Consider the following 18,820-nt stretch of genomic DNA (forward strand, 5'->3'; position numbering starts at 1 on the left):
TGGCTACGTTGCTTCAGCTACCTGTGATAAAATGAAATATAATCCAGGAAGGCCAGTTTGAGAAACAGATTCAAGAATATATTCAAATGTGGGCACTAGCAAACAGCACATGGAGTAGACATGCTTTCAGATGCTCCTCCGTGCAAAGTTATAAAATCATTATTTCAACAGTCTCACCTTGCATTTTGTCTGCCTCGGGAACATCCCTGAGAAAACTGAGCGTTAACTAGTTAAGTGTATGCGTCGATATGCCAAAGAAGCCATCCAAGACCGCTGAGTCGCTTCCACCATCTGAAGCAGCGGCTAAGGCTAACACTGCTAACTGCAACTCACCTGGCCGTGACATGAATGACAGCGACATGGAGGATTTGCTGTTGATCTGGGAGAAAGTTTCTGACAAGATTTTTAAACACATCAACGACAGGTTTGACAAGTTGGCTCAAACCCTTCAGGTCGTGCAAAGTTCTCAAAAGGAACTGTTTGAGAAGGTGGAATCTGTCGAAGAGCAGGTGCTGGATCAGGAGAGCCGCATAAGTGGCTTGGAGAAGATGGTGTCTGACCTGAAAAATTAAAACAATGCTCTCAAGCTCAAAGTGGATGACCTCGAGGGCCGGTCCCGTCGCAATAATATAAAGATTATTGGCATACCCGAAAGAGAAGAAGGGGGCAAACCAATGGAATTCGTCGAGGCCCTGATTCCCAAACTTCTCGGAGAAGACAGCTTCAATTCAACGGTGGTTATCGATTGGGCGCACCGGACTCTACGACCGCCGGCCCCAGAGGGAGCCAGGCCCCGCACCATCATCGCCCGGGTCCACTTTTATCGAGAGAAGGAGCTAATTCTATGACTCCGGAGGCCGCGAGAGCTGGAGTATAAAGGGAATAACGTGTTTGACTTCACTTTGATTCTATGAGAGACTGTCAGTTTGTTTTATTTACCACAGTCAGCCACGTTTGGCAATGGAGCTGAGCTATGCTAGCTTTCCGTAGCTTTAACAGCGAGTTACCGTCCGGTTAGGAGCAGGTTACCAGCTGTGTCTTTAGCAGTCCGGGGCTTTGAGGGACGCCCGTGCTTCATTTGGGGAAGCACTTTGTGGGTGGGTGAGTAGGGGATATGTTCACGGGTTTGTTTAAATGTGGTTCTTCATGTCACTGTATATTTCTTTTTTATGTTGTATGTTACTATGCCCTGTGTCATTTCGGGTGGATACCAGATTGTCTCCATTTAAGGAACAATATCAGTATCTGATAGCATTGCACATAGCAGTATAAATAGTAATTTAATATTGGTCTCATGGAATGTAAAGGGTCTCGGTCATGTAATTAAGAGGGGTCGCGTTTTCTCACACCTCAAATCACTGAAGCCAGGTATCATCTTTCTTCAGGAAACGCATATTGGTGTAAATGATCAGCGCAGACTGAGAGCAAACTGGATTTCCCAGGTTTATCAAGCACCCTTTACCCGCAAGGTCAGAGGTGTCACTATTCTTTTTTGGAAAAGTATACCATTTCATCTTGACACTATGACAGCAGACCCATATGGCAGGTACTTAATGATTTCAGGTCATATAAATTCTCTCCCAATAACAATGCTTAACATCTATGGCCCAAATATTGATAGTCCTGATTTCTTCCGCAAAGCTTTTGATTTGATACCTACCTCCACCCCCAGTGTCATTATTGGGGGTGACTTTAATTGCTATATAGATCCTATTTTAGACAGACTCTCAACAAAACCACCACCTACCATAGCTTCAATGCAGATTTGCAGATTTGCAGATATGCAGATTTTAAATATTATTTAATTAAGACAAGGAACATGGTTGACATATGGCGATTGCAACATCCTACTGACAAAGAATTCTCTTTTTACTCCCATGTCCATAAGTCTTGTACTACGATTGACTATTTCCAGATATCATCTGAATTAATACACAGTGTCACCAACTCTACCTATCATAATATTTTAATATCTGATCATATCCCAGTCTCATTGCATTTTAAAAATATCCTCTCTAAGCAACAATACAGCTGGCGCTTCAACGTTCTTCTTCTGGAAAATCATTCATTCATTCAACATATGACTGCATGCATAGATGATTTCCTTAAAACAAATGATAATGGGGAGATCTTTGATTCTACCCTTTGGGAGGCTTTTAAGGTTGTGATAAGGGGCCATATAATCTCATTTGAATCATCTAAGAAGAGAGAACTTAATAGTCGTCTTAGGGATATTGAAAAAGTGCTGCCAGTACTTGAAGAGACATATAGATCTTCCCTATTACAGACTGACTATAATAAGATTCTAAAATTAAAATATGAGTATAATACTATTCTCAACAATTGTGTCAGCAGCCTTCTTCTAAAACTTAAACAAAAACATTTTGAACTTGGCGATAAACCAGAGAAATTGCTGGCAAGTCAACTAAGAGGCGAACAAGCTAGTCAGGCTATACATAGGATTAAATCCAAATCAGGTAAATTTGTTACTAACCCAAAGGAGATCAATGCTTGCTTCAGGGACTTCTATATGGAGTTGTACTCCAGCAAAGTGAATGTCACTGAAACAGACTTTTGTAACTTTTTTGCGAATTTAGACATTCCCCAACTAGACAGCACATCGAGAGACGACATGGATACTCCATTTATAAGGCTGATCTTTTCAATGCTATTCAAGCTCGCCCCCACGGAAAAGCAGCCGGCCCAGGCGGCTTTGGCTGTGAATTTTACAAAGCATTTCATGAAAAAATAGCTCCTCTCATGCTTAGGATGGTGAATGATTCAGTGGAAAATAAGAGGCTCCCCAGTTCACTATATGAAGTAAATATTTGTTTGCTTCTGAAAAAAGGACAGGAAGAGTCTGACCCTGCAAGTTATAGACCCATTGCTCTTTTAAATTGTGATCAGAAAGTGATAACTAAAGTCCTGGCTATGAAATTGGGCAATCATATCTCAAAAATTGTACATCCTAATCAAACTGGCTTTACTCCAGGTAGATTTTCATTTAGTAATGTTCGTGAGCTCTTAAATACACTATACTCAGCCCATGAAAAGGACACACAGGCTGCTGTCTTATCTCTTGACGCTCTGAAGGCATTTGGTCAGATCGAATGGCCTTACATATTTGAGACTTTGAAACGATTTGGGTTTGGGGAGCATTTCATTGAGTGGGTGAGAATAATTTTTTCCAATCCAATGTCTTTTATTGTCACTAATGGAGACAAATCCAAGCCTTTTGATTTGCAGCGGGGTGTGAGGCAGGGCGATCCACTCTCCCCTCTTCTTTTTGATATTGCTTTGGAACCATTAGCAATAGGTATCGGGTCATTTGGGTATCCATGGTATAAAGTTTGGTAATGTCAAAAGCCTACTGAATCTGTATGCTGATGATTTATTGATCTGCTTATCAGACCCAATAGTATCAGTTCCCAACCTCTTGAATTACATTACATCTTTTAGCAGACTGTCAAGATACACAGTCAGCTGGGATAAATGTGAGTTCATGCCTTTGATGAACAATCTGAGCCCTGTATTATTGAATTCTTTGCCATTTAAATTAGTTACTACACATTTTACCTATCTTGGACTTTGGACATGGTGGATAAACTAAAAGCTAATATTGGGAAATGGAAGTTGCTTCCTCTTTCAATGATTGGCTGCATCAATTCTATTAAAATGGTTGCGCTTCCAAGGTTCTTACACCTATTTCAAAATCTTCCTATTTATCTACCACTGTCATTTTTTAAACAACTGGATTCAGTCATCCTTTCATTTGTCTGGGCAGATAAACCCCCTCACATCTCTAAAGCTCATTTACAGAAGCATGTAAACAGGGGTGGCATTGGCCTCCCTGTATTTAGACATTATTTCTGGGCTGTGAATGCTAGGGCTCTCACTTTCTGGCAAAGGGGTTTCCTTGGTGATGACTGGTCAGCTATCTCCCCACTCTGGGTAAAAATTGAATCAGTATTAGTTTTGGAAACCTCTCTTCCAGCGCTGCTTTTCTCCAGAGTGCAGCCTTCTTATAAAATAATTGGCTCTAATTTCATTCTCAGAAACTCACTGAAGATATTGAATCAAATATCTTACCAGATATTTCAGTACACGCCCCTATAACTTACAACAACTTGTTTAAACCAGGAATGATGGATAGTGTGTTTCTGGGCTGGAAGGAGAAGGGATTGCGCTGTTTTGGGGATCTCTATATAACTAAATATCATCTTCCTCATTCACATTTTTATCGCTACCTACAAGTCAGACACTTTGTACAGGAAAATACCTTAGAATTCCCAATCAAGCCACAGAGCCAAACTTTTAATGACATACTTGTTACAGCTTGGCTCAAAGTTGCAACAAAGGAGAGAGTCCACACACAAAAAGATCAATAATTTGGATATTTTATTGAAAAACTCAAAGAAATAATGTGGGGAAAGGGGATGAAGCTGTAATCAGTAATGTAGTGCATGTGTGGGTGGATAGGGGTGTATGAATGAGTGCTGAAATAAGAATTCAAACCCAAACTAAAATGGTGAGACAGCCATGAGGTATGGTGGCAGCAGCCCAGCCAGAGAGAAAGAGTCTAGGGAGAGCAGCCCTTTTTATGCCCTCTGGCTCCTCCCAGCTCTCAGGTGCAACCAGTCCCACTGACGACCCACCCAGTCTCTGGGTAAACAACACAAGACACATGGGTGGGCCGTCACATACTTCTCTCACAACCAGATTCTAAACATTTAATTTCCCGCTTTATCACGGCTTTTATGTCTCCAGCAAGTACCAGTCATCTCAGAGACATCTGGGCAGAAGAATTGGGCACCCCCTTGTCAGATGAACTGTGAGAGAAGGGCCTGTCCAGTATACAGAGTTGTTCTATCAATTCCAGATATAGGCTAATTCAATTTAAAGTTATTCATAGACTGCATTACTCCAAAACTAAACCTAGCAAACTGTTTGATTCTGTGTCTCCCATGTGTGACAGATGTAGTGGTGCTGAGGGCTCACTTTCACACTTATTTTGGCACTGTCCAGTCCTGAATAATTTCTGGTGTGACATATTTAACTGGTTTTCTAAACAATACAAAATAAACATTAAGCCAGACTGCAACTTGGCAATATTTGGCTCCTCGGACAGGACAGCAGCACTTCCCTCTCATCAAAAGCAAGCCCTCAGGACAGGCATGGTTGCAGCTAAAAAAAATAATATTGCTAAACTGGAAGTCTTCATCACCCACATGTTTTAAGAGATGGCTTAATGAAATGATTTCTATTGCTAAGATTGAACAAATTCGTTTTGGCAATCGGAACTCACAAAACTTCTTTCAAAAAGTGTGGAAGCTGTTTCTGGCACTACTTGATGAGACCTAACTGTACAGCCAATGAGCCTTGCTGCTATGTTGTATCTTCTGCTATTTGTCAGTCTTGCTTCCTCCTGACTGATTGATACTTTGGTGATCCTCCACCCGTCTATGTGTGTGTGTTTTTTTTTTTTTGTTTTGTTTTTGTTTTTTTTTGTCTCCTCCTCTGTCACACCTTCAATCTCTCTGGTGGAACGGACAGTCTCCCATTATGCTAATACCATTGTGCACTAGTATCTCTTGACCAACCTTTGTGATTCCCCTGTATGTTTTCTGTCACTTTAAATAATGAGTTTAGGTGTTTTACGTCTCTTGTATGTGTATTTGTCTTATTATGTAAAAGTTAAAATATATATAAAAAAAGAATTTATTCAAGTGAAGTGCTGTCTGTGGATACACCTCTTCATTTGTCTTCCGTGTTTTGATCTGATTTTAATGTGGCATGTCAATATTCATGTCACAATGAGAGACAGTTTACTTATCAAAGACAAGACTTTCTTTTAACATAAATTTGTCCTTTAATTGTGATACAGTAAATGTGTGATTATTGTGGAGATGTGTTATTTCCATAACAGATTCTCTGTGATGTAGGCCTGCATCTAAAGACTATTTTGATAGACGATTAGTCATTGATTATTGAAATGATTAATCGACTAGTTGTCCAAAACATACAACTCGCATTTTGAATTTTTTCACACAAGTTTGTGAGAGACAAAGATACAGAGGGTTGTGTCTAGAAGGGAACCCTAAACCCACAAAAGATATTGAGAGTGATCAGTGCAAATCTTGCGAGAGTTTTGCAAAGCTCCAAAAATAGAAAATCAATTTGTGGCAGCCCATGTTCTAAGTCTCAGCAGCAATGGGAAGGAACGGGAAGAGAGCTCACTCTCTACTTCCATCAGCTGCGGAAGAATGATGCTTATTTCAGCTCCACAGTGTTAAAAAGACGTCTTTTTTTTTTTTTTTTAAGTTGGCTACAGGGACCCCCAACAGTTAAATTCAAAGGCCACTAATTTTGCCATCGTTTTCTGTCAACTGTGGTGATTAACCGTTGCACCCCTACTGTGATACTGATTCCTAGGAACCTAAAACTGTTCACATGCTCCACCTCAGCTCCACTGATGTAGACAGGGGTGTCCGTCTTTGCTTCTTGTTTTCCTAAAATCAACAATCAGCTCCTTGGTTCTGTTGACATTGAGCTGTAGGTTGTTCTCATTGTACTGCTCTGCAAGACATTGCATCATGACATGAAATCTCATCGTTTTTTGAAATCCGACTGATAATGGTGTTTTGTTTCGTTTTTTACAAATTTCGCTTGGTGTTGAGGTTTCTCCCCAGTCTGCACTTTGCCTCCATGATGCAAGCTTTCAGTTTTGCTCTCTTGGTGTTGTGAGCTTCCTTGTCATGTGACTGAAAGGCAGTTTTGACTCTGAATAGAGCTCTCACCTCTCCATTCATCCTGGTGATCACTACATCATAAACCTCAAAACATTTGTTTTGCACATTAGCTCCCTCCAAATGTCCCTCACCCAAACTAGGGTTGGGCACCATTCACATTTGAACTAATATGGAACTGACACCTGGTACCCAGCAATACATTTTTTTCTGTGCTGTACTCTCTCTGTCATTAAAATTGTAATTTCAATTTTTTAAAAAAAGTTTAAACTTTTCAATTTCAACATTGATATTTATTTCAAATATTTTATTAATTTAGAACAATTCTCACACAACACAAAATAAAATCCCTCCTGCTTCCATCTGAAATCTGTCCCCACAGCCTGCAGCTTCTCCGTCTGTCACCATGGCAAAGCTGTTGTTTGTCGCAGAGACGTGATATCTTTCCTGTTATGTTATTGTTGTTGTTGCCACTGCTGTGCCTGCATTCCATAATATTTCCCTATTACGAGTCTGCAGTTCACAAATTAGTTCATACTGAAATTTCAGACACACTAACAAATCTCACACACTGTTGTGGCATACTAAATATCATGTTAGTAAGGAGTTTCAGATGCAGCCAGGGGCTGAGTGTTGGCTAAGGCTAATGCTCCAACAACTTATCCAACAAGCTAAGTAATCAACTGAAGATGGCTGGCTGCAGGTGTGCTAACATTAGCTGCAGCTGCTGTGGGAAATTTAGCTTTCAGGCATTGAAAACGGTGCTCTCTTTAGTTTTTTCCTGAGTTTTTCTTTTCTTTAGTTTTTTCTTTTGTGATTCCATTTTCACATTTTTTGCAAAGAGTATTGTCTGTATCGAGTTTTGAAAAGTTTAACCATTTGTGACCACTTTTGGCTCATCATTGCTGATTCACTCACTCTGCCCTGGGACACCGCTCTCTCTCTTTCTCTTTTTCTCTATACTCTCTGTTACTCTCTCACCCAGGTATTGAAATTTGGCCCAGATTGATTAAATGTGAACTGGTACTCAGTGGAACTGATTGATCGGTACCTGTAAAAGTACTGAGTTTGGTACCCAGCCCTTGACTTAACAAAAAACTTCTATATCAGTAAGCTGGCCTGTCCTTTCTCATTAACAGTCTCATTGTTATTTGGTCATCCCACACTGTTTTTGTCGTTGTCACATGTCAATAGTGCAACTGAAAAACACAAGTAAAATGATAATGCTGTTTGTGTATCACTCGTAGCACGCCAGCTACAGTCTGGCTGGGTGGTTGGAAGAAGATGTGGGCAGTAACTGTCTCAAGGTTCACTGCACTTCATTCAATCCCTGCGCTTCCCTGTGTCTCCTGTCAGAAGTAACACATGCTTCAGTAATTAGGGCAAAAAATTACAAATGCAAACAAAAATGTTCAGAAGTTTGAGGAGGCTCCTGGCTTCCACATCTGCACATGCTGACATCACATTAGCTTGCAGTGAAAAGAGAATAGGAGGAATGAAATTAAAATAGAGAATTATTACTTTTCTGCACTATAAATCAATTACAAAAATAAGATGAAGAAAATGAAGTTCAATGCAAAGCAATAAAGCACCGTTTCAGTTAGCCTAATACTGAACAGCCAAACAGGAAGTCAATTTTGCTGAGGAAGACAGCATGGGCTCTGATTGGCTTTTACATAACAAACTGTGACTTTGATGGCTGACAGGAAGCAGGAAGATGAAACATCTTCCCTTTAAATATTTCCTGTTAGCCCTGAGATGTAAAATATGAAATGAAAATATGTGTGTGGTTCTGTATGATTGTGTGTGTGTGCCTTGTTGTCTTTTAGTGCATGTGTGTGAGAGAGAGTGTGTGTGGGTGGGAGGGTATGAATGTAAAATATGATGCAGCTGATGTTTAAATCTTGACAAGCATCGTCTCATCTCCATATCTTCATCTTGAAGAACACTTCACATTGCTGTGAAGGAGGGAGGAAAAGAAACAGAAAGAGAGAAGAGAGAGAATACATTACAGTCTCATTTACATGGAGACCTCAGCCCTCCAAATAAACTCTCAAAGCAAAACACATCACATTATGCAAGGTGTTTACACATCCTAAAAAGCAGTTGGTGTCATCAGTTATGCTGCATTATACAGCTACAGTATATACATTTAATTTTAACTTCAACTTTTGACTCAATTTGAGCCTTTTTTAAGTTTTTAGTTAGAACGTTTCAATCCAAACATCCCATACATTTTAAATGTATGAGAAAAGTCATCACACTGCCACTTCAACATCAACATCAATGCCTTATGTCCGCATTAAAATGCATCTTGATGAGCTTGTTGATTCTGTCATTGTTAGCTGCCGAAGAAAATATAGAAGTGGTGACTCAAGACTGCTAGAACAACCTCTGCAAAAAGTAGTCAGCTCTCAGTCGGGGTGTCAGAAGATATTGATATACTTGAGTATCGTGATATTATGTTTTATAATGTTGATTTTCCTAAACAGTGTATCATACTATTGTGATAGATGCAAAGATTTGTGACGGTGGTTCATTTTGTGTTTTGTTTGAATCACAATAGCTTGATATCAGTCTTCACTGTTCTAATTGCATAAAAAAGTCAACTTTTTCAGATTTTATGTATATGGTGAAATTTAGATTTAAAAAAAATAGCATTATCACCTTGCTTTCATTATTGCAGTATATCACAATATACTGACTGGTATTGCGATATGTATCGCCAGATTCTTGCCAGTGCAGAACTCAGCTCTCAGACTTGAAAATTAGTCTCTTAGTCTTGACTGCTGACTGGAGGGGGAACAGAAATATCAAGAATGTCAGCATCATCATTAGATTAATCAGTAATATTAATTATTTGCAGCCTTAGTTGCAAATAAAAAAAAATGATCAAACTAGGATCAATGAAAACAGCCAACACTGTTTCTTCCACTGTTGTTCCAATGTCCAAAAAATGTATATCCTCTTCCATCTTGGTTTCTGGACCTCAGTTTGAAAACCACTGGGTTTGGAAAACCTGAAGTAATCCAATGTTCACATGATTGCAGTGCTTCAGTTAGGAAGTGGTGTCAGTCCACTTCACATCCAGCAGATCTTTCTGTCTACCAATCAGATTTCTAAATGCAAAATAATTGCTTTTGCGAGATTGTGAGAACAGTCACTGACAATGCTACGCCCCTTACATTTTCTCCAAGAGCACGCTTTACCAGAAAGATGTTTTCCCCCAATTCTCCCCAGTGGAAGGCTCACAACTGCTGCATGTCACCGCCCCAATATGAAGGGCCACTCTAAAGACTCTGGATGGATTCAGCAACTGAGTTTTTTAAAAATTGTTTCCAGACAGTTTTAAACTGCAGCCACTGTAACTGTGTTTTTCATCCCCTCTCCAACGGTGTTGATTGTGTTCAGTTTGGACTAAATCCATTAATAGTCTTTAAAGCTTATTTACTTCTGTTTCTTCCAGGTGAGCCACACAAGTTTGATCCTTCCTTCAGAGGTCCAGTCCGTAGAAGGTAACTCCACACATCCTTCTTTGTATATAAAGCAGTATACTAGTATAATAAAGTCCATTTATTCTGCCATAAATTATGTTTTGTCCACACTAAACTGGTCAATTCTTAAAACAGTGTCTTCACTAGTATTTCAAATCCAATCTAATCAAATCAAATTTTAGTGTCACATGCACTCACCAGTTCAATGTACAGTGAAATTATGGGGTGCCTAGCTCCATAACAATATATAACAATGTAAGGAGACATCAGTGTGACAGTGATTGTCCTCTGTCTCTGGATGGTGAAAACAGAACCATAAATGACTTCAGAAATACCACACACATAATACAGAAATTCTTTTGAATCAGTGACCCACTGATTCACTGTCTGAATTACTTTGAAGACAGATTACACCAACATCAGATTTGTAAGGCTGGGAGTTACCTCACCTGTCTTTTGGCCATCCTTGCTGTTGTGAATGATCCTGATCCTCAGGGTGGAGTTACTTGCAATTTCCACCAGGCGTGGCTGTGTCGCGTTACGGCTGTGCCGCGGCGGCAATCTGCGGCCATTCTAGACAATGTTTGTGATTCCATCAGAAGCACCATGGCGCCTCCCAGAAGTGGTGCTCCGCTCCATTTCATATATGTGGTATATGTTTGATAGCTGCTGCATCAATTAGGACGGAGCAGACTGAACAGGCAGGAAGTCAGACACAGAAAAGGCAGGGAGAATCTGGTTAATTTTCAAAATGAAAGACCCTGTGCAGACTCATGATAATAAAGACAGACAGAAAAGACACAATTTGACCACCTAGCCTGCTGAGTAAACATAATCAGGCAGGCAAAGCACGCTGCTGAACTGCTTCTGAAACGCTGCTGGTGGGTACTGTAGCCTAATGGAGGATGGATCAGAACCTTGGGGCAGATGTACTGTGCTTGGTGGAATCAACTGGTTAGACTGCTGGCAACACGTTAAAAGACCTCGCCAAGAAATCCTGCCCGCTCCTGTCTCAGCAGCACCTATCATGGACATGACTGAGGACATGAGTAGGCTTGGGCGTCAAAAACTGGTTCCGAGGGACACCCCTATGGCCCGGTTGGTGGGGCGTGCATGCCGTGTGTTGGGGCTGTCAGTCCTCTGCAGCGGCTGCCGGTTTCGATTCCTGCCTGTGGCACATTTGCTGCGTGTCATCCCCTATCTCTCTCCCCCTGTCATGTCTTCAGCTGTCCTATCTGAATAAAGGCAAAAAGCCCAAAAAATTATCTTTAAAAAAAAAGTATGATTCCAAAGGAATCATTAAAGTGATAGTTCACCCAAAAATGAAAATTCAGTCATTATCTACCTGACTACATGCCAATTGAAGACTGGGTTTAGTTATTTATTCACAAAACACTGCGGGAGTTTTACACGAAAACAGTATTGCAGAATCTCTCAAACAACGAATGGTGGTCAGTTTTCAAACATAAAAAAACACAACTGAAAAAAACATACTGCTCATTGGCATAATCCAAGTCTCCTGAAGTCCCAGCATGTGTTTTGGACACAATCACACCACACACACCTGTTACAGACATTGTGCATGTGCACGTTGTTCAAAGCTAAAGATCTGCAGTGAAGATTCAGGCTTAAAACATGGTGTAAATGACATCTTTCAAGTCAACTTGGCATGTTGGGGCTTTAGGAGACTTGGATTACACCAGACAAGCAGTATGGAGGCATTTTATGTTTATATTCTTTGTTTATTTACATTTGAAACTGGTCACCATTCACTTCCATTGTTTGGGAGACTGCAACACTGTTTTCCTGTGAAACTCCAGCAGTGTTTTTTGGAGTAAAAACACTAAACCCAACCTTTGGTCGGCATGAGGGTGATACTGACTAAATTTTCATTTTTGGATTAACTGTCTACTAATATAAGAAATTTTAATAGTAATTGTTATTTTTTTCATTTCTAGGTTTTGGTGCTTTGAGAGAGATTTTAAAAACAATGTTAAAATTTGAAGCAACAGAGGTCAAAAGAGATGTTTTTGTGTCTTTTATGGGTCAAGTTCTAAAAACACCGGCTCCTACACTTCCCAGAATGCAACTTGTTTATCAAACTCCCCTCCCCAGTTAGTAATGCAGGCTCTGTGTAATTAATTTGTCTCCACACTCAGGCTGAGGTAACGCTGATGATGTCACCAGAAATTTCTAAAAATGCTATTCCTGAGGGAACCTGACATTTTAAAGTCGTAAACTGAGTTAATTTCTGGTGAATTAAACATCAGTCTTCACTGTCATTAACACTGACATACACTACACAAACACTGTGTGGGAGCGCTCACACATGCACACTTGGACAAACACACACATAAAATTTCGATCTATAATTGCATCTTTTCAGCTGTGTGACTGTGAGCTTATTCTCTCACATTACGTCTGTAATTCTTTTCTCAAAGAGTAATAACTCCTCTCTCCCTCTCCTTCATTAAACTTTAAGCTCTTGCTTTGCTCCTCTCACTTCTTTTTTCTTCATTTCTTTATCTTTCCCTCACAGGGCCAGAGGCAGAAGTCATTAAAGAAAAAATAAATGCTTTCTTTACAGTATTTCAGCAACTGCATTATCTATCACATTTTCTCCTCATAATCACTTTTCTGGATACTACAGTGTTTGTCCTCATGAAGATTAGACGCAGGGTTGTATCCAAACATACAGAAGCTGTATATGCTGTACACAGTAGGGACGAGGCAGAATAGTCATCATGGATACAAAAATTAAACTTTTTTTCAACAATATTGCTGCTGTAGTTTACAACTCGTTTCTTCTCTGTCTCTTTAGAAGCTGCACTGATGTCTTATGTTGTTTGATCTTCATCATTGTCGTCCTCTCATATGTGGCCCTGGGAATAGTTGGTGAGTCTGTACACACTCACGCACACACACGCACATGCGCGCGCGCGCACACACACACACACACACGCACACACACACACACACACACACACACACACACACACACACAGTGCCCTAAGTGTGGAAAAGAGCGTCTTTGATCAGACTTCTTGCAGTGCATTCTCTAGTGATTATACACACACACAGCCTTTGTTGTTTCCTCTTGATCTCTCTAACTTTCAGCCACACACACCATCATACTGTATGAGGGGCTTTGCATGCACTTTTAGACCTACTCCTTGTTTAGTCTTGTCAGAAAGTAGTGCCGCACTGACCTCTAAAGGTGGAAAGTTCTCACTGTAATTAACTTAAACACTACAGATACTTTGTGGCAGCTAGACGCACAAAGAATCACTTGGTATAATACAACCCCTGTTCCAAAGAGCACAACTGAGCACAACGATTTGCAAAAACTTAACTCAACCTATATTCAATCAAGTACAGTACAAAGACAAAATATTTAATGTTAAAACTCATCAAACTTATTGGAGTATTTGTAAATATACTGTATAAATTCTGAATTTGATGCCTGTAACATGTTTCAAAAAAGTTGGGACGGGGGATTTTTATAACTGAGACATCACCATTTCTTTCATTTTTGCTTGTTATACAACTTCAGGTGCTCAACAGTTCTCCATTGTCACACAGTTTCAATGAGAGACAAGTCTTGACTGCAGACAGGTCAGTCTAGTACCTTAACTCTTTTATTATGAAGCCATACAGTTGGAACACGTGCAATGTGTCTTAGCATTGTCTCACTGAAATATGCAGGGGACGTCTCTGAAAAGGATGTCATCTGGATGGGAGCATGTGATGCTCCAAAACCTTTCAGCATTAGTGGGTCCTTCACAGATTTGACAGTTACCTATGATGCCATGACCACTAACACACCCCCATACCATCATAGGTGCTGGTTTTTGACATTAGCCTCGTAACAATCTGAATGGTTCTTTCCAAAATTAACTATCCAGGAGTCATTAATTCAAGTAGAAATCCAATGAAACTCTTCAATATCTCACTCTGATCTTAAAATCTGCCATTTCTGTGTTTTTTCTTGATTACCAATTTCAGATTTTATATTGTGATTCTGTTTGTTCTTGACCATGGAAAATGTAGCTGACAAAACTATCACCTCGAGCTCCATGTGGCAGTTGTTCTGGAACTTTTGATCCCAAAAGTCCTCTTCAGATTTTAAACCAACATGACATACATAATATAATGTGATTACAATATCTCTGGTTCTGTGTGTTTGCTGTTAAATAATGGGAAAATATAGCCAGAAAATACATATTCCTAATACCTGCAGTGCAGACTTTTGTCTCCACCTTCAGGTAGTGAGACACAGACAAGATACAAGAATAATTTATTTATCATTCTATAACAGGACTGTAGAGCCAGATTTAGATTTGTTTTCCTCTTTCCGACTCATTAAAATAACGTTATATATACTAGATTGGTTGAAGAGATAAAGATTAAATTAAGCAAACAATATTACATGGTGAAGTGCAGTGTCACAGCCTGACAGAAGAAGCTGCTCCTCAGTCTGGTGGCACGGCAGTGGATACCTCTGTATCTCTTGACAGATGACAGCAGGGTGAACAAGGTGTGGCTGAGGTGGGTCTTTTAGTATCCTCTGGACTCTGGACAGGCACCTCACCTTCCTGACATGACTGATGCTCAGTAGATGGGTACCAATGATGTTCTGGGCAGGTTTAATCTTGCTTATGCTTATGATGTACGCCTCCTCCATACTCATAGTTGCTGTAGTTTGCTCTGTTACTATGGTTGTTCCCTCTTCAGGCTTTGGAAAATCATCACTGGTTGATGTAAAACAGGTCACTTAAGGCACTTAATGAGCTTTGTTTGATCACATTTGAAAAAAGGCCCCACACTTCAACTTTTTGAAAAAAAAGCCTGTTTTGGACCACTGAAAATTCATTGTTTTCAGCAAAAGCAGTTTTGATTAAAAAAAGAAATCTCACATGAAGCCATCTGCCCAGCACCAAACAACAGACAGAGTTAGCTATAAATGTGTAAAAATGTTTGCTAACACATTCTCCATATCAACCTTGAATGTTGTCAGTGTTGATATCATCAGTGAAACTATCCAGACTTGTCATTTGTTTTGGCTTGTGCTCCCAGTGGTCCTCATTGATCCTATTGTTTACTGGTTTACTTGGGTATCAGAACAGAGGAATAAGAATTCATCATTCATTAAGAGCAAATATCCTCATATACTCATTGATCCTGCCTCTGAAGATATGGTCCACAGTATAGCATTTGTCTCTTTCTCTTCTTTCATTCTCTCCTTCTGCCTCTGTCCCCCATGTTGATTGGCTTTCATCCATTCACTGTGGGAAGCACTGGTGTTCCTCATTTATTTCCTCTCTTTCTGTGCCTCCATCACATCAATTGTGTCAGTGGATAGCAATCATCCAGTTAAATGGAGAAAAAAAGAAAGAGACAGGGAAGAGAGAGGAGAGAAAAACAGAGAGGAGGTGAGGATGGGAAAGTTTTTTTTTTTTCCTGAGCAATAGAGAGAGGTGTGAGAAACGGAGGAAGTGGAAAAGACAGTGAGAGAGCAATTGAAATCTCATCGGTGCCAGAGCTGATTGATATTTTCAGTGTCTCCTGATCCAGCAGGAAGTCGAGGATTTAAGCATTTCATGTCAGAACTAGAAGAAAAGTGATGATCTGGAGTGTATTGCCCCATATGAAACCATCCGTAGAGTCCAGTTTCTACCACAAGGACAGTTTTTGCTTCATGAGCCGACACACTAAATCTCTGATACTGTGCAGCCACTTTAAGAGCTTTATTCATCTTGAAACTCAAATGCTTAACAGGTCTAGGATAAGATTCAGTGAAGCTTCCTTGATCGCAGAGCTACTTCATGTACATGTTGTCTGCAGCTGTCTGTAGCTGTCCATGAAAGTGTCTATTAGGGATTATAATCCCGGCTTCTCTCAGACCCACCCTGAATCCTGGTCTGCAGCTACATGTACCCATACCAATTGTGCCAAATCTCAAAAGCTACTAACCAGGAGAACAGTGATTGGATGCATGATAAATGTCTGGGTCAACAAAGGAGTTCTACAGGTATGACACATTTTTGTAGGCCAATCTGAAAGTTAGAGATCCAATGTGATTTTACCATTGAATTTTGGATTAGTCCAGAAAATAAGATCTGTGGCAAAGTTTATGATACTCACACGGTTTATTCAGCAAGATAATCTTCACAAATGAACACCATTATTATGATATTTTGTAGCGTAAATGTAGTCATCATAAATAAAAAGTTATAAATGAACGGCAGGTTTAATCTTGCTTATGCTTATGATGTACGCCTCCTCCTAATATGATTTGGCGATTGAAGACTGTGATTAACAGCTTCAAATGACTCTTAATACATGCAATATTTTTTTGGACAGTAGTTAACATAATCAAGTAATAAATTGTGCTCAATTTTAACTGCTTTCCAAGTGTTTTCTTACTGTTAGACTAGTTGACTAGTCTAAATGACTTTAGTCAACAGGGAAATTAGTTGCCAGGAATATCCCTAGTGCTAATATGCATTTCCGGGTTTTAGGACTCACTACTGCAGCACTTTATAATGAAAGCCATGGAAAAAAAAGTTAGAAAGGGAACCTCGAGTTAAAACTTTGGTCTGATCTGATCTGGTCAGTAGTGGGACAGACAGTGGTGTTCCTCTGCTCAGTCTCAGCTGGTTAAAACTCTGTGTCCACTTGCACTGTGTTTATTGTAGACCAACTCATTATTTACTTGCTCTTATTGACATTTCTGTTATCTTAAATGAGCATTCTAGGTCACAAAAGCTACCAACAAGGACAACCTTTGCAATCAAAAGAGCCATTTTTTACCCTTCCCAAAAAAAAGAGAAACTGTCCAGAGCTGCAGCTGTTCTCTCTATTTTCCTCTGAGACTTTTCTTCTTTTGAATTTGGCATCCATTATCAGCCTAGGGAGACTTAGTTGACAAAATATTAATTTTTGTGAAAAAAAATCCTTTTTAGACTGACTATGGATGCCAAATTCAGAACAACAAAAGTCTCAGAGGTAAAAAGAGAGAATTGTTACGGCTCTTGACAGATTCTTTTCTTTTTCTTTTTTCTTTGGCCACAGATGGCTCTTTTGATAGTATGTTGCTGACCCCTGCTTTAGACCTGCAACCATGGTGAATAAAATTTAAAAAGTAAAAAAATAACCATCTAATATTTTGTTAAAGCCACAGGGAGCCAGTGGAGAGGGACAGAAGAGCTGCAGGCTGCAGGCGCTTGAACAAGAAGAGCACTGTTTCACCTGGATGGTGATCAAACCAGTATTTTCACAAGTCAAAGCCTCTGCCTCCACATGAAGCCTTTGGCACGGACAGAAATACAAGGCTTGGTGTCCATCTCCTGTTGTTGCTGTCTCACACAGCAGGCAAAGCTTCTGCTTCACCTGTGGATGATATGTGATCATCCCCATTTTAACAGGCACTCCTTAATCCCATTTACTAGCATACAACCCGATGGTTAGACCACGAGGGGGTTATAATGGTGATGCTGGTTTCATTTTTCTTTTATGTGCAAAATGAGCAAAAGTACTCAGGATTTCTCCTAAATTTATTTTCCTTTCACTATGGAAAGTATTAGTAAATACTGTATATACTGTATATATTTTTTCTTTCTTCTATCATTTGGTGGTGTGTGATTACAGGAAAGCTGATTTAAAAAGTTGGTTGAGTCAAAATAATTTGAAGCTACAATCTATTTCTACTATTTCAGTTACTACTGCAAATACTACTGACAGATACTGCTGTTTGTACAGCAGCTGCTGCTCCCGCTACCACTCTTATACCTACCACTATAGATGATGCTGTTACTATGACCACAAGTGCTCCAATTTACGCTACCTCTGTGCGTGTGTGTGTGTGTTTGTGTGTGTGTGTTGCCTCATATCCTAGTATGACCTCATTCATAAAGAGCAGTGTGTCAGTACAGAGCACACACGGTTCATGGAGTTCCAAGTGAGTGGTCTACTGGTGTGTGTGTGTGTGTGTGTATGTGTGTGTGTGTGTGTGTGTGTGTTACTGGGCCAGTGACATCATCCCAGTATGGATATGAATCCAGTAATCCCATTTTACACACAGACATGTGCACACCAACAACACCAGCCTTCATTTCTACATGCACACATTATCACGTGCGTGTGTGTGTGTGTGTGTGTGTGTGTGTGTGTGTGTGACTGTCTGGGTGAAATCATAAAGAGAGTGAACACAGCCACACATGCGCAGGTGCACACATACTTTCACAAAGACTGTTTCCAGAATCACTCCAGCTTTGCTACTACCAAACATAGATGACATCATTCCCGATGACATCACCCTCACTCTCTCATGCATACCCCCCGTCTGTTCCTCATACTTAGCCTCCATCTATTTTTTTGTCTCCTCCCTCCTTCCTTTCATCAGTGCCACACACACACTCACACACAGAGTATAAACATAATCTCCTCTCTCATCACTTGTTCCACTGTCATTAATTATATCTGCCGTTTTACTGCACTGTAGATATATGAATATTTCACTGATGAGGACATTTACTGGTTGTAAAATGCAAAGATGCTGGAGGGGCAGGTCTTTCCACA

The 18,820-nt window shown here is 40.0% G+C and overlaps 1 protein-coding gene across 1 annotated transcript in view; it reads left to right on the forward strand.

The window, feature by feature from the left end:
* The window catches only part of LOC146318481 (choline transporter-like protein 5-A), a 70,029-nt gene that overhangs the window by 25,816 nt on the left and 25,393 nt on the right, over window positions 1-18,820 (forward strand). Inside the window, exons 3-4 of the mRNA XM_084733226.1 lie at window positions 10,213-10,261; window positions 13,062-13,135. Of these exons, the coding sequence (XP_084589352.1) occupies window positions 10,213-10,261; window positions 13,062-13,135 (123 nt within the window). The remainder of the gene's footprint in view (window positions 1-10,212; window positions 10,262-13,061; window positions 13,136-18,820) is intronic.

This window comes from Lutjanus erythropterus, chromosome 12 (assembly GCF_056507025.1).
Source record: "Lutjanus erythropterus isolate fLutEry1 chromosome 12, fLutEry1.hap2, whole genome shotgun sequence".
NCBI lineage: Eukaryota > Metazoa > Chordata > Actinopteri > Lutjaniformes > Lutjanidae > Lutjanus > Lutjanus erythropterus.